A 16,536-nucleotide genomic window follows, 5' to 3' on the forward strand; every position below is an offset into this window, starting at 1 on the left:
AAGTGCCCCTTCCTACATTAGATTCTGGCATATACATTCAATTAGTTGACTATTATATTATACAGTAAACCAAATGAAAAACTTTGAACAGATTCAAAATGGTGCCCTAAGTTAAAACAGGTAACCCCTTAATTTTTTAAATAACATATTTTGAATATTAGTACTTAAAAGCTGCAAGAAGCAGGAGCCATCTTAGAGGCATTCCTTTTTCTTTAAGATAGTCCCTGCTGCAAAATTATGTTATTTATTGTTTATATTGTGCTTGCTACATACATGACACCTTATAGTGTGGAAGAGGTCAAGTCCCTGCCAGGACAGCTTACAATCTATAACTGGATACAGGAGACACAACAGGGAAGGGAAGAAAGTGGAGGCAGGAATAAGCAGTGTGTGTGTGTGTGTGTGTGTGTGTGTGTGTGTGTGGGTGTGGGAAAGCATTATCCCATCTTCTAAAATCTAACAAGGTACGCACAGGGTTTCCTGCCATCTATAAAGCAAACCTAGGTTGAGATTTTTTCCTTAGACCACCATTCTAAATGATCTGAGGAACCAAGCAAATTATATTGCACCATAATTAATGGGTTCGGATAAGATGATAACCAACAGTGGGTTAAATAGTCAATGGCTGGTTATTGTATCATCTGTCGGGACTTTTTCAAACCACGATTGGTTATTTGGCTGAAATAACCAATGCAAATAACCAACGCTGCGAGAGTTGATTATTTGAACAACCGTTGGTTATCGTGTCATGTGTCGGGCACTGTTGACTGTTTCATTGCACACTGTTGGTTATTTTTGGCGACTACAGAGTCTCCTGGCAAGAGTGACCAAAGCGGTGGCTGCCACTCTAGTCCAGCCGGCAGAACTTGCAATGGCTGATAGAATATCAGCAGGAGGACTGAGAGGGGGAGAGTTAACCTTCAAAGCTTTTCACGGTCTAGCTCCTTCCTATCTCTCCTCTCTCATCTCACACTATCGCCCCGCTTGTGCTCTTCGCTCCTCTGATGCCATGTTTCTCGCCTGCCCAAGGGCCTCTACTTCCCTTGCTCGGCTCCGTCCATTCTCTTCTGCTGCCCCTTACGCCTGGAACGCTCTTCCAGAACATTTGAGAACTACAAGTTCAATCGCAGCTTTTAAAGCTCAACTAAAAACTTTTCTTTTTCCTAAAGCTTTTAAAACTTGACGTTGTGCAGACTTTATACTGTTAGTTTTACCCTACCCTGTGCCTGCTTACCCTACCCTGTGCCTGTTTGCCTTCTCTTCCCCTCCTTATTGTTTTACTATGATTTTATTAGATTGTAAGCCTATGCGGCAGAGTCTTGCTATTTACTGTTTTACTCTGTACAGCACCATGTACATTGATGGTGCTATAATAATAATAATAATAATAATAATAATAATAATAAACACAGCATTGAATAATAGTCAATTTAACACTCGCCTTAATCCACACGATGGTTGATTATAATCATGTTGTGTGTGTGTGTGTGTGTGGGTACCTCCACGAGTTAACCCACCATTGATTATTGTGTTGTCCGAATGCAGCCAATGGAAGTCAACTCAACTGAGGACTAAAAGGATGGCAAAGAGCAATGTCCCAACAAATAAGCCGGTTCTGTTGTACATGAGCACAGTTGTTTAAAAAGTTTTCATTTTGCTTTTACAGAGAACTGAACTGCCAAATTATGATTCTTCAAGAATAACCCCCTCCCTCCAATTTTCATAGACAAATTATATCCAAGTTCTGTCTACTGAGAATTCTCCCCATTTGACTTTTATTAATTACAAGAAATTAAACTTTCTGAAGAATTAATTTTTGGTCTCAGTCGCGTATCCAAGAGAGGTAGGCTTTTTTCTTTCTTTCTTTTTTTTGTAAAAAAGGATTTTAAATATATAAATCCATTGCTACCAATGAGGGCTACTTCCTTTCATCATTCTATATACGCATTCCAAGAGAGTGCTAAAGATCCCAGGCTACATTCAACCCAGTAGGTACTACATGATCTACCAGCTGTGGCTCAAGACGCTGAAATTAAATATTGGCTGAGTATTTGGCTGCCCTTGGCTCCTTGCAAGAAAACACAAACCTGCAAAGTTGTAGAAAAACTATTTTCCCCCTTTTTTTCAATTAAAAAAAAAATAGAAACAGGGAATAGAAACAAAATTGTAGCAGGGAAGCTACAAAAACCCAGCTTTACCAGTGAAATAAAATTTCTGCTATCGACAATGACAAAAAACTTACATCTTCATAACATTATATAGAATACCTTTAATATCCCTCAATATCAGTATGAATTTTAGCACCACTTTTGGATTGCTATCAGATTGGCAAGTTTTTCTTTCTTTTTAAATTAACAAAAAACTTATTTTTGATGTTGAATTGAGTCATCCTTGCTTGGGTGCAGAAACTGCCAAACTGAAGCCCTGTTTCTGCTGGTCTCTGGAATATCCTCAGCAAGACTCTTGTACTACATGTACCAATTTCTAAGTCTTCTTTCGTCTCAGATATGTTCCACTTGCCACAAGTAGGAGAGTGGCCACTTTTATTTGGTAATTTGATCCCAAGGCTTCTTCTGTGACAACAAATCCACAAGGCATTCTTCTATTCCTCTCCACAAAGAAGCACAACTTACTGTGATATAACAGTTGACTTGCCTGTTTAAGCAAGAAAATTGCTTTTCCAAAAGTGTTACTACAAGCAGAGGCTATAATACCCAAAATCAAGACAATCTAACTTTTAGAAATCATCCTTAAGCTATGATTGATAGTGGTTGATTGTCTTCTACCTCAGTAGGATGTGGGTTAAACTGTAGAGAAAAGAAATACACTTATTGATCAGGATTCTGAAGTTAAGGTAAACTTTTTGGTGTATTTAAAAGTTACACTCATAAGATGTACTTGACCATCTTAATTTACCTCTGAATAGAGAGGAGGGGGTTGAAACAGAAACTCCTCTATGTAGGGAAGCTCATCACAGTCAATTGGTTGTGGATAAACAGTAACATGTCTTGAGAATTCTTCCTCTGATACTACATCAGCATAATTGGGTGGTGCTAAGAGACAAAAACACACACACACACACAAATCAACCAAATCTGTTCAGCAACTACTTCCTTGGTTCTCTGCTGCATATGAACCTGTTCCTAAGCTGTAACTAGGATAACTGAAATCATTATAGTGGAAATGATGTACAACTTAAGAAGCATTTAAATCCTGTTAATGAATGAATAAACAAACAAAGAAGATATCAGTTTTGGTGCATTATAATAATGCATCCAATACTTTGGACACATCAGAGAGATTTCGGTTTTTTTAAATGGCATTTTATTTGCATTTCAGCCTTCCCTACAGAAGTTCTCCATAGCATTTTCTTTTCATAATCACCCTACAAAGATAGATTTGGCTGAAAGGTAGTCGAAGCATCATAATTGACTGGGGTTTTAGCTCAGTTCCCCCCAGTGCAACACACCACTTACTATATTTGCTTTCATTTCATGAGAACTTTGCAGCTTTGGCGAAACTGATCTAGCTGTTCCTCTTACCCCAAGCATTCAATCCCAGCCAAGCAAAACCACCTTCTCAAAAACAAAACGAAGTCCATACCTTCTGGATGCTCTGGCATTGTCTGTGCCAGCCAGCTCATATCCATACTGAGTTGGCTGGAAAAACTGGAGTCCCTGCTGGAAAACCCTGTGCATGGAATTGTGCCAATCACCAGGGGCAGTTCAAGCATCAACTTTTTAGCACCAGGAATATGAATGTATACCTGAGGGAAGAAATATGAAATTTCCCAGGATTTGTCAGAGGGAAGCAAGGGCTACTTCACAAAAGTTTCAAGTTTATCAAGCTGCAAGGTCAAAAATTCCCCAGTGATTCTGGATAAAGCACATGAGTTGAGACAGATCACTCCCTTCTCCAAATATATTTTCTAGATCCCTCTGGCCTGTGTCACACTTTCACCATTATTTTCCTGCTTCTGTAGAATAGGCTTGACAATCCAAACATCATTTTGACAGCGTTTCTTCTGTTCCACCTCTGGACTCATATCTTAGATTCCAGACAAGTGTCTCAGTACCAGCTGTTAAAGGTGAGCCTACCACTTCTGGGTTTGCAGAACAATTTTGAATCATGGTATTAGATGGAGAGAGCTAGGCCCATTGCGAGCTGGCAAATTTCTCCCTCAAACGCAGTTGCATTACTTAACACCCTAAAGTTTACCACAATTAAGTAATGCCATGAAGGATTTAAGGAAAAATAAACAGGCCTGAATTCATTTGGGTGTCTCACTACATGCATCACAATATAAAGTGAGGGAGGAAGCAGCAGCCAGGCACCTCTCCACCGTGCCTGGGTCCAGCTCCAGCTGAGAGCCCCCTCCCTCCTGCTGTCAACAGTAACTGCTGAACTTTACAACTAAGATTGTAGTGCCTGAATTTGCTTTCCTTTCCCCCCTCATCCTCCTCCCTCCCAATCCCCTTTCCTTTTGTGTCATGTCTTTTAGATTGTAAGCCTGTGGGCAGGGACTGTCAAGAAATACTTTTGTAAGCCGCCATGAGAGCCTTTTTTGGCTGAATGGCGGCATAAAAATCCTTAAATAAAAATAAATAAATAAATAAATAAATAACCTTTTAAATAGAGTTAAATGGTGAAAAGCCATACTCACAGCTAAAGAATATTCAACTCTAATAATAGAGCAGTCAAGGATAGAAGGAGTTACAGGGGGAATTTTCAAAGGTTTCCCATTCCAGGTATCTGTACTCCCAGAAGGAACAAGATTTCCTCTAACTTTGGCAACCTTCTGACGAAAAGTCTTTGGTTTTCCACTAGCCAGATAAGTCTGTGTTTGGAAAATGGCAGCTTTTGGAACAATTAAACAAGAGGAACAATTCTCAATTTCTGCATAAATTGGTATTGCTTCACCTAAAAAACAACAACAAAAAATATTCAGAAAGTAATTAAGAACTTATTGAACATTATATTGTACATAAGTGTCAAAGAACTTCACCCACCACATGTTGAAAAATATATTTCCCTCCACTTTTCTATCTGTTATGGAACAACTTAACATTTTGTTCTTTAAGCAAAAAATATTTTTGCACATAGTCAACGTTTGTGCTGTAGCTGGTGCTGGATAAAGATGTGGACACTTATAATATTTATAATGTTTATTTTTCTGAACAGTGTAATGGGGTTTTGGGGTACTTCCAAAATTCATTGTAACAAAAGGCACCATGAAACTTGTATACAAATCTACTATGATTATTAAAAACATCTATTCTTGTGTTAAGAGAGCTCCTTCTGACTAGGTGTTGTCTTTCTTCTCAAAGCTAACACATTTTAAATGCAAGCACTATTTAATACAGTAGGCTTTCAATATGATGATAAAGAATGTTTTGATCTCATGTATGATTTATTAGCTTTTCACTTAACCTGTTTTCTCTTTTCTGCCACAAAACGTGGAACTTTTAAATCAGGACATTCTAAGCGTGGAAAACGATGTTATGAGAGAAACGTAGCATTCCAACACTAATACAGAAGCACAGTACTTGAAGGGAGAATTAGAAGATGGTAGGGGAGATTCTTAATTAACCCTCTGCCATCCATTCTGCCCTGAGAGTGCCCTCATTCCAGGCCATTCAAATCATTTCCTCATAGCCAGGTTCTGAAAACGGAAGGGGAAACAGAGCTCCATGGAAGAGGTCAACCCCTTTATTTATTTATTTATTTAGAATATTTATATACTGCTCCCCATTTAAAAATTTCGGAGCGGTGTACAAGAGAAAATGAAAATAAAAACAGAATAAAACAGTTAAAACAAAATTTAAAAGAAGCAAAAACAGAGATTCAAGGCTGCATATTAAGGAAAGGCTTCTTGGAATAAAGATGTTTTCAGGAGGCACCGAAAGGAGTACAAGGTTGGAGCCTGCCTGACCTCCAGAGGCAGAGAATTCCACAGGAGGGGTGCCACCACACTGAAGGCTCTTCCCCTGGTGGATTCCAATCAGAGGATGGATCTATGTGGAACCACCAGGAGCAGGCCCTTGGATGACCTCAGTGACTGGGCAGGTTGGTAAGGGAGAAGGCGCTCTCTCAGGTATCCTGGTCCCAAGTTGTTTAGGGCTTTGTACACAAGTACAAGAACCTTAAACCTTGCTAATCCCTCATCTTCATCTCCACATTATTTTTGCAAATGGAGGCTAGAGACCATGTATTTGCCAACCTAAGGTCTAGTTCCATCTGAATCTAATAAATTAAAAAGGACAACACTTACCATTACAATATCCCTTCCTCTTAATTTTGGCACTCAGAGAAACTGAGCCATAAGTGAAAACTGAGTAACCAACCATCTTCTCCTGGCTTTGCCTTACAGGGCTCTGAAAAAATAAGAAAAAAATCATAAATAGTGGCTTTTCAAATTTGTCAGTATTTATTATTATTTATTACATTTCTATACCACCCGATAGCCAAAGCTCTCTGGGTGGTTTACAAAGAGTAGTAGCAATTCACCTGTGACTGATGAATCAATTAACCATTAATATGGTACTCAGAATGTTATGCAATGACATTAGCTTTGGTAGCATCGATACCCATCGATACAGGTGGTCCCCCCCCTCCATTTTTTCATGATGTATTTTCTGGTTTTTTTTGTTGACATTCACAATAAAAAAGTTTAAAAATTAAGAAAAAAGCAAAAAGCTTTGGTAGCATCCATAGCAAGGTGATAGAGGCAAAGCAGGTATATCTGCCCATGTGACACACCCAGTTCTGTTCTAACAGGTTGCTGCTCTGAGTAAGGCATGTTGGTTTGCATTCTCTCAGTCAGCTCTATGGTGCCTAATTACTTCTGAAGGAGGCACATCCTCTTCCCATTTCTATTCCACATGACAGCTCTGTATTACAGCATATACGTCCAGCACCTGCAGCAGTCTCATTAGACATTCCAGGTTAGCAATTCAAACCTACCATCCACATGTTCATATCAATTACTATTTAATTATTATTTAAATGATGCTATTGGCCACATGTGTAAAGTGACCTGTGCACGTTGCACACAGACAGGGCCAGGATGCATTGAACCATGTATCTAGTTTCACCATGCTCAAGGAGGCTTTTGGACCTGTATTTCTCAAACAGGAGCTCCTCTGCTACATGGTAAGCTACTTTTGAAACAAAGGAACATTCCAGAAGCACCTTGTGGGGTCACACAGGCTGGAGGTTCATTGTCTACTATTCAAGGTCAAGTTTAATGGGCAAAAGCAAGGCTTTCTGCAAACCTGAAATAGGTTCCGGGGTCCTGGCCCAGAAATTTATGTACAAACACAAACATTTGTGAAATCAAGGTTGTAGTTTTGCCTTTTTAATGTGTAATGTAGTTTCTCTCTCTCCCTCTTTTGATTTAAACTCAGAGTGAAGCATGAAGAACAAAATTCAAATTTGGATCTAGATATTGTTTAAGCAGTAGTAAATGCTACAAAACTGTAGGTTTGTCATTAACGTTACCTGGTCACTATTGGCAATCAGGAAATTACTTCCAGAATGGCTCAGAACTACTCCCCAGTATGATTAAAGGCCTTTAAAAATCAAACATATTCTATTGGATCCTTCAATTCAGGGGTGATCAAATGCTCATCAATTATTGAGCGAGTACTTTTGCTCCAGAAGCCTCATGTTTGGTTTGCAAAGCACTCTGGTCATCATATTCATTTTTATGTCAGTCATGGTCTGCTAAATGAAGTATCAGTAGATTTCTCTGCATGGCGTGTTTTTCTTTTTCTTCTTCTTTGGGGGTTTCAGTCTCTCTTCTTAAATTTTGTAAGCCAACAGCTGCATTTTATAACCTGTTTTCTAGGGTCGGAGACCCCAAAGTGTTAGTTTTGTTTTCAATTCACAAATGCTAGTAGGCAGGCAACTATTTTGGGGGGGTAGTCTTGTTGCCACCCTCCGAGTCTCAGAATGAGGGGGTATTTAAAAAAGGGCTTCTGTGGATGATCTGAATGTAAATACATATGGGAGTAGGCATTCCTCTAGGAACTGTGTCTCAAGCCATGTAGAGCTGTATACGTCAATCCAGCACTTTGATTTGGATCTGGAAATGACTTGAGAGCCTGCACCAAGTATTAAATTTTATCCATGATCTGACAAAAGCATACACAAATTCTGTTCATCTAACCTGATTTGTGCAAAGTAAGAATGTACCCGGCGCCTGTTTACACTTCCCTGTGCCTGTTTGCATTCTCCTTCCCTCTTTATTGTTTACTACAACTTATTAGATTGTAAGCCTATGCGGCAGGGTTTTGCTATTTACTGTGTTATCTGTACAGCACCATGTACATTGATGGTGCTATATAAATAAATAATAATAATAATAATAATAATAATAATAATAATGTATGGACGAAAGACACATTCAATCCTCATTTCTGTTATTTCATTTAGATAGAACAGAGACAAAAGCTACTGGGGAAACCATCACTAACTATGAAGAAGCCCTCCTTGCTGCTGCTGCTGCATCAGCATTATGATGAAAAGTTAAAATGATTCCAGCATTTCACAAGCAGCAAATCGAAATTAAATAACCAACTCGATCCTAAGTACCATAATAAGAATGCAAAATCCAACTAATTCACTTTCATTATGGCTATATTGTTACTCTTTTATTTTCTATTACATTTCCACTGATCATTAGAAGCTCAATGTTTTAATGTAACCAAATCTATTGTAAGGAAATAATAACTGAAAAGTTTTGAGGCTGGAAATTGCATCGGCAATGCAAGGATGCATGACATAATGACCAGAGCTTAAGCCACAGGCTAGGAAGGATAAATAGTTTACTACAATTATTGTTCCATAGTCTGCTATTAATGAGGGGGTTGAGGACTCCGCAGCCCCATAAATATAGCTACATTCTGATAAAAATAAGTACTTTTCAGCTTCTGCATTATTGTTATTAAGCCTTATGAACCCATGTCAATGCTGTCCCAACTTTTCATAGAACAGCTGTGCCAGCAGGGATGTGATCAATGGCATTAAAAAAATGCAAAACGTTGTTTGCAATTCACGCAACCGAAGGCTATCTATTTATAGAGAAAGCTTAGAAGAGAGCTTACATGCACTGAAAACTCAGCAAAGTGACATACAGAAATATCACAGACTAGGCTGTAGCTGAGGGGAGAGCTAGATCTGCTCTTACCAGTAGCACTGGTGAATTGATATCAATGTGTCTGATAACCTGGAACTCTCTCTTCACGGTTTGATTGCGGGCCTTTGGCCTTTCCAGGATTGCTTTCACATAGTATTCAATGCTGCCATACTTTCCTGTGAAAGAGGTTGCCAAGGATCTGAACACAAGATAAGAAATTCCCGATTACATGTTTAGCACATTTCTCAGTTGTAGACTTAACATGTGCAGCTCTTTACAGCCTTCTTGCTGGAATGCCAACAATGGCTTGATAACTAACTATGCATGTGCTATGTAATGACAGAGAGTATTATGATAGGCTGCATGCAAACCGTCTTACTGAAAGCGAACAGAATTATGCAGAGCAGAATTTTGCTTCCTGCATATCTCAGGTTTTATTAAGATAGTTTGTACTAGGATTGGTATGTCAGTCAATTGACTGCCTAATTGGCAATGGTTAAATATTCCAGGAACCCAGTAATACTAATGTTTAGGTGGTGGCTTGCTTTTATTTATTACATTTCTACACTGCCCAATAGCCGAAACTTCCTACGTGGTTCACAACAATAAATGTAATTTATTTATTTATTTTTATACCGCCCAATAGCTGAAGCGCCCTGTTTTTTTCCCCTAATAGTTACCCATTTCAAAATATTTGACCATTATTGGAATGATCAAATGCCCAACCCTAATTTGTAGCCCTCATGATTGTGAAGAAATGCAATAGCACTGCCTGCTAAAGTCATGTGGTGCAGAAATGTCTACTGATCAGAGGGAAGAACTTCTATTGCAGAGCTTCCTTCTCTCCTCGTGTCACCTAACCACTGCCGTACCATCCACATTTCTCTTTTGTCCAGTCCTCCGTCAGTCTAGTGACTAGTCCAAGCAAACAGTATTCAGAGTTTTTATCTTTACTCCATTTGGAAAAATCAATCAAGCTTCTTACATGGACCTGTTGCCTTCTTGCATTATCCCTTCCACCACCAACATGTGTCAGCTCACAGCTTATAGAAACAGAATAAGCAATGTGGAAGGCACATTCCCACAGGGCCTTCCACCACAGCTTTCTTGCATTTAATTTTGCCTCTCCTCTGCTGACTGTTTGTGTCAATCAGTCCCTGCTTGACATAATTACTAGGGACAAAGTTGGAGAACCCTAAAGCCCATTTTTTACTCCCAAAGGCTCAACAGTTCCCCACTACTGCTGAATAAGGAGCTTTCTTAAAACTCTTGATACGAACAAGTAAAACAAAATCAAGGCCAGGGCCAAATTTTAATTTGGGGGCGCATTCTGTTCACAGCTGTTATTTTTTGAAGTGTTTCTAGATATTTTTTCAAGAAAACGTATAACACCAAGATTGCAAGTTACAGCACTTACTCCTGGGGGAGTTGAAAGCTGAAAGGGAATTCATGTCGTCCAGCTTCTAATGGGATTAAGCTTTCATCACCTATAGGATGAAGAAAAAATGTTTTAAAGTAAACTCACACATTACAAAATTACAAAAAACAAATTGTAGAATCGATAGAACCTATTAATTTTGTGCCGAGGGCCTGCTCCTGGTGGTTCCACATAGATCCATCCTCCGATTGGAATCCACCAAGGGAAGAGCCTTCAGCGTGGTGGCCCCCCTCCTGTGGAATTCCCTGCCTCTGGAGGTCAGGCAGGCTCCAACCTTGTACTCCTTTCGGTGCCTCCTGAAAACATCTTTATTCCAAGAAGCCTTTCCTTGATATGCAGCCTTGAATCTGTTTTTGCTTCTTTTAAATTTTGTTTTAACTGTTTTATTCTGTTTTTATTTTCATTTTATTTTGTACACCGCTCCGAAATTTTTCAATGGTGAGCGGTATATAAATATTCTAAATAAATAAATAAATACTACCACTGATTAATCACAGAATGAGCACCAGGGCCACAGATTCACCATCTACCGTGCTCCAACTTCAGTGCTTCTGTTGTGGTTACTTCAGACCAATTTTACATCACATCTGAACTGAGAAAAGACAGTTCAATTTTGACTTAATGGCTAGGTTAATGGCTTTCTTTTGAGATTGCAGCTGTCACAAATGTGTTTGTTGGGAGGGCCTTTTTGGTGGCTGCTCCCAAGTAATTAATTCCGCAGAGCAGTAAAGCAGCAGTTTCTGCAGCTGAAACTCTCCCCACTGCCTGAGTTCGATCCCAGCGGAAGCTGGTTTCAGGCAGCCGGCTTGAGTCGACTCAGCCTTCCATCCTCCCGAGGTCGGTAAAATGAGTACCCAGTTAGCTGGGGGAAAGATAATAACGGCTGGGGAAGGCAACGGCAAACCACCCCGCTATAAGGCCTGCCATGAAAACGTCAGCGAAAGCTGGTGTCCCTCCAAGAGTCAGTAATGACTCAGTGCTTGCATGAGAGGTTCCTTTCCTTAAGGAAGGCTAGGTTCGGGCCCTCTTTGATGTCGTCCCACTGGCAGAGAGTTTTATTTGAGAAAGCCTTTGGCCAGTAAGTGGGCCTGGTGAGTTGGGTGCTGTTTTTAATAATATTTTATTTCTGTGATTGTTATGTTTTTATTGTATTTTAAAGTATTGTTTTAATCAATTCTAACAGATTCTGTAAACTGCAAATAGTGAAATGTTTTGACAGAAAGGCAGGGTACAAATCAAATCAATAAATAAAACTGGAGAGACCAGGGTTCAAGACTCTCACTTGGCTGTGAAGCTCACTGGGTGACTTTGGGCCAGTTCCTGCCCACTCAGACTATCCTACTCAAAGGGTTGTTGTGAGGATGAAATGAAGACAAGTAGAATCATGTCAGCCACCTTAGGTTCCTTGCAAGGGGAAAATAGGCGGGATACAAATGGAAAAAATAACTACATGAAATAAACAAACAAATGTGAATACCCACTCCGTACACATCTACCCAAACAGGGCAAATTCCCACCCTGCATCCTACTGTAGTTTTTGCTCTCCTTTCTTCACGACCCTCCCTGCTTTTCCTCAGCCTACCCTACCTCACAGGGTTGTTGCGAGGATAAAGTGAAGAGGAGGATGAAAAGGATCACGTCAGCCACCTTAGATTGACCTTAGCCACCTTAGAATGACCACAAAGGTCATTGTGATGAGAAAATGGAGAGGAGGAGATCAGGTCAGTTTTCTTAGGTTCCTTACACCTTAGGCGGCATATAAATGTACTAAGTAGTAAGCACTAAATGCATATAACTCCTCTCTACATACTTACCCAACCCAGGCAAATTCCTGCCCTCACCGGCCCTCACAACCCCCCCTTGCATCCTGCCATTGCTCTTAGTTCCTGCCCTTTTCCTTACGCCCCCCTCCCCGCTTTACCTCAGCCTATACTACCTCACAGGGTTGTTGTGAGGATAAAGTGAAGAGGAGGATGAAGAGGATCATGTCAGCCACCTTAGATTTCTTGCAAGTGGAAATAGGCAGCATATGAATGCAATAAATAATAAGTCATGTGAATACTAAAACATGTAAATACTAAGTCATGTAAATAATAAGTCACTAAGTCGTGAATACTAAGACATGTAAATACTAAGACATCTAAATATATCTTAGGTTTGCTTGGCATCCATATTATATTCTTTTAGACACCAGGTGAAGACTTTTTTTTTATTCTCCCAGTATTTTAACAGTCTATACATTAATTTTACCTTTGCTGTTTTAAATTTGTATTTTTTGCACTGCTGCTGTTTTTATCTTGGTTGCGCCTTTATATTGTATTTTATATTATGGATTTATACTATTGTTTCGTTTTGAATTGTCTTAAATTTGTAAAAAAAAAACCAGAGAGCTTCGGCTATTGGGCGGTATAGAAATGCAATAAACATACAAACACACACACCTACCGAAACCAGGAAAATTCCTTCCCCCCCCCCAGCCCTCACAATCCACCCCCCCCCACAAAATCCTGCCCTTGCTCTTAGCCTCCGCTGCTTCCCTTGCACCCCTCCCCGCTTTTCCCTCACAGGGTTGTTGTGTAGCTAAACCGAAGAGGAGGGTTCCTTGCAAGAGGGAAATAGGTGGCAGATGAATGCAATAAATGGTAAGTCATGCAAATACTAAGACATGTAAATATAGGGTGACCCTATGAAAAGGAGGACAGGGCTCCTGTATCTTTAACAGTTGCATATAAAAGGGAGTTTCAGCAGGTGTAATTTGTATATATGGAGAACCTGATGAAATTCCGTTTTCATTACAACAGTTAAAGCTGCAGGAGCTATACTAGAGTGACCAGATTCAAAAGAGGGCAGGGCACCTGCAGCTTTAACTGTTGTGATGAAGAGGGAATTCCACCAGGTTCCCCATATATACAAATGACACCTGCTGAAATTTCCTTTTCAATACATCTGTTAAAGATACAGGAACCCTGTCCGCCTTTTCATAGGGTCACCCCAGCAAATACGAAGACATGTGAATACTAAGACATGCAAATACTAAGAATACTAAAACATGCAAATATTAAGACATACAAATATTAAGACATACAAATATGCACCCCCCAAAACACACCCACACACCTACCCAAACCAGGAAAATTCCTTCCCCCTCCCCAGCCCTCACAATCCACCCCCCCCACAACACCCTGCCCTTGCTCTTAGCTCTGCTGCTTCCCTTGCACCCCTCCCCGCTTTTCCCTCACAGGGTTGTTGTGTAGATAAACCGAAGAGGAGGGTTCCTTGCAAGAGGGAAACAGGCAGCAGATGAATGCAATAAATGGTAAGTCATGCAAATACTAAGACATGTAAATATAAGGTGACCCTATGAAAAGGAGGACAGGGCTCCTGTATCTTTAACAGTAGCATAGAAAAGGGAGTTTTTGCATAGAAAAGAGGGTTCCTTGCAAGAGGGAAATAGGCAGCAGATGAATGCAATAAATGGTAAGTCATGTAAATACTAAGACATGTATAGGGTGACCCTATGAAAAGGAGGACAGGGCTCCTGTATCTTTAACAGTTGCATAGAAAAGGGAGTTTTTGCATAGAAAAGAGGGTTCCTTGCAAGAGGGAAATAGGCAGCAGATGAATGCAATAAATGGTAAGTCATGTAAATACTAAGACATGTATAGGGTGACCCTATGAAAAGGAGGACAGGGCTCCTGTATCTTTAACAGTTGCATAGAAAAGGGAGTTTTTGCATAGAAAAGAGGGTTCCTTGCAAGAGGGAAATAGGCAGCAGATGAATGCAATAAATGGTAAGTCATGTAAATACTAAGACATGTATAGGGTGACCCTATGAAAAGGAGGACAGGGCTCCTGTATCTTTAACAGTTGCATAGAAAAGGGAGTTTTTGCATAGAAAAGAGGGTTCCTTGCAAGAGGGAAATAGGCAGCAGATGAATGCAATAAATGGTAAGTCATGTAAATACTAAGACATGTATAGGGTGACCCTATGAAAAGGAGGACAGGGCTCCTGTATCTTTAACAGTTGCATAGAAAAGGGAGTTTTTGCATAGAAAAGAGGGTTCCTTGCAAGAGGGAAATAGGCAGCAGATGAATGCAATAAATGGTAAGTCATGTAAATACTAAGACATGTATAGGGTGACCCTATGAAAAGGAGGACAGGGCTCCTGTATCTTTAACAGTTGCATAGAAAAGGGAGTTTTTGCATAGAAAAGAGGGTTCCTTGCAAGAGGGAAATAGGCAGCAGATGAATGCAATAAATGGTAAGTAAAAGAAAATGCGAACACCCCCCCTCTCGCCCCCCCCCCCCCCGAGAGCTTCGGCTATGGGGCGGTATATCAATGTAATAAATACATACATAAATAGATAAATAAACAAACAAACCCAGGGGTCTCTTCTCACGACTGTCCCCCCTCCCCTCTCCCCGACCCCCCCCCGGCCCAGCCGCCCCTCACCTGCGGGGCCGAGCAGGTGCTGCTGGACGTCCAGGTAGCACACCTGAGCCTCGCGCCGGGCTCCTGCCCCGAAGAGGAGCCGAAGCGGCGGGGCCCAGGCGCCTCCGCTGTTCCTCCAGGCGGCCCGGGCGCCTCCGCGGGCCTCGAGGCGGAGGGTCCGCAGGGGCAGCGGCGCCGCCAGCTCCAGCCGCACCCGCCCACGCACCGTCTCGCCGGCGCAGTAGCCCGCCGCCGCCCCCGAGAGAACCAAGGCCAGCGCCTCCACCGGCGCCTCGGCCTCCTCCGGCGCGCGTCGCCGTTGCCGCCATCGCCACCGCCGCCATCGCCGCCTCATGCTTCGCCTCAGAGCCGCGCTCGGAGCCTCACTCCGGCCCTGCCGAGGGACCCACGCCACGCCACACCGCGGCCTGTCAGCTGACGTCATCGGCGCGCCGCGTCCAATCAGGCGCGGGCTCGAGGCGCCGCGGCCAATCGGAGGGCGAGGGAGCCCATGTGCCCGAACGCCGGGATAAACAGGGGGAGGGGCTTAAAAGCCTCTGGGTGGAAAGGAGAGAGCGAAAACATTCACCCATCCCACCCCACCCCTTTATATTTATTTAGGGTGACCCTATGAAAAGGAGGACAGGGCTCTTGTATCTTTAACAGTTGCATAGAAAAGGGAATTTTAGAGGGGTCATTTGTATATATGGAGATCCTGGTGAAATTCCCTCTTCAGCACCACAGTTAAAGCTGCAGGAGCTATACTAGAGTGACCAGATTTAAAAGAGGGCAGCTTTAACTGTGGTGATGAAGAGGGAATTTCACCAGGTTCCCCATATATACAAATGACACCTGCTGAAATTGCCTTTTCAGTACAACTGTTAAAGATACAGGAGCCCTGTCCTCCTTTTCATAGGGTCACGCTAATTTATTTATTTATTTATTTATTACATTTTTATACCGCCCAATAGCAGAAGCTCTCTGTGCGGTTCACAAAAATTAAAACCACAATAAAACACCCAACAGGTTAAAAACACAATTACGAAATACAGTATAAAAAGCGCTTTGGCTGACATGAGTTGACAGGAGAGGAGAAAGGACAGCAAGGGTATAAATAGGGTGACCACATGAAAAGGAGGACAGGGCTCCTGTATCTTTAACGGTTGCATTGAAAAGGGAATTTCAGCAGGTGTCATTTGTATATATAGGAACCTGGTGAAATTCCCTCTTCATCACAATAGTTAAAGCTGCAGGAGCTATACTAGAGTGACCAGATTTAAAAGAGGACAGCTTTAACTGTGGTGATGAAAAGGAAATTTCACCAGGTTCTCCATATATACAAATGACACCTGCTGAAATTCCCTTTTCAATACAACCGTTAAAGATACAGGAGCCCTGTCTTCCTTTTCATATGGTCACCCTAGTATAAATAGAAAGAACAACTGAGGAACGGACAGGGAAATGCGGTCATTTACTGGGGCTGAGCACGCCAGAAGAGCACACGAGAACATGAGAGAACTAAGACT

At 41.3% G+C, this 16,536-nt stretch overlaps 1 protein-coding gene across 1 annotated transcript; it reads right to left on the reverse strand.

Moving 5' to 3' along the window:
• Window positions 1-2,680: 2,680 nt before the first annotated feature.
• ARRDC4 (arrestin domain containing 4) lies at window positions 2,681-15,455 on the reverse strand. The gene is made up of 8 exons (XM_063142658.1): window positions 15,032-15,455; window positions 10,557-10,626; window positions 9,191-9,338; window positions 6,272-6,374; window positions 4,664-4,920; window positions 3,604-3,766; window positions 2,917-3,053; window positions 2,681-2,807 (listed from the first exon to the last, which is right to left on the reverse strand). The coding sequence occupies exons 1-8, from the start codon at window positions 15,453-15,455 to the stop codon at window positions 2,751-2,753; spliced, it is 1,359 nt and encodes a 452-aa protein (XP_062998728.1). The 3' UTR covers window positions 2,681-2,750.
• Window positions 15,456-16,536: the final 1,081 nt, after the last annotated feature.

Source organism: Elgaria multicarinata, chromosome 16 (genome assembly GCF_023053635.1).
Source record: "Elgaria multicarinata webbii isolate HBS135686 ecotype San Diego chromosome 16, rElgMul1.1.pri, whole genome shotgun sequence".
NCBI lineage: Eukaryota > Metazoa > Chordata > Lepidosauria > Squamata > Anguidae > Elgaria > Elgaria multicarinata.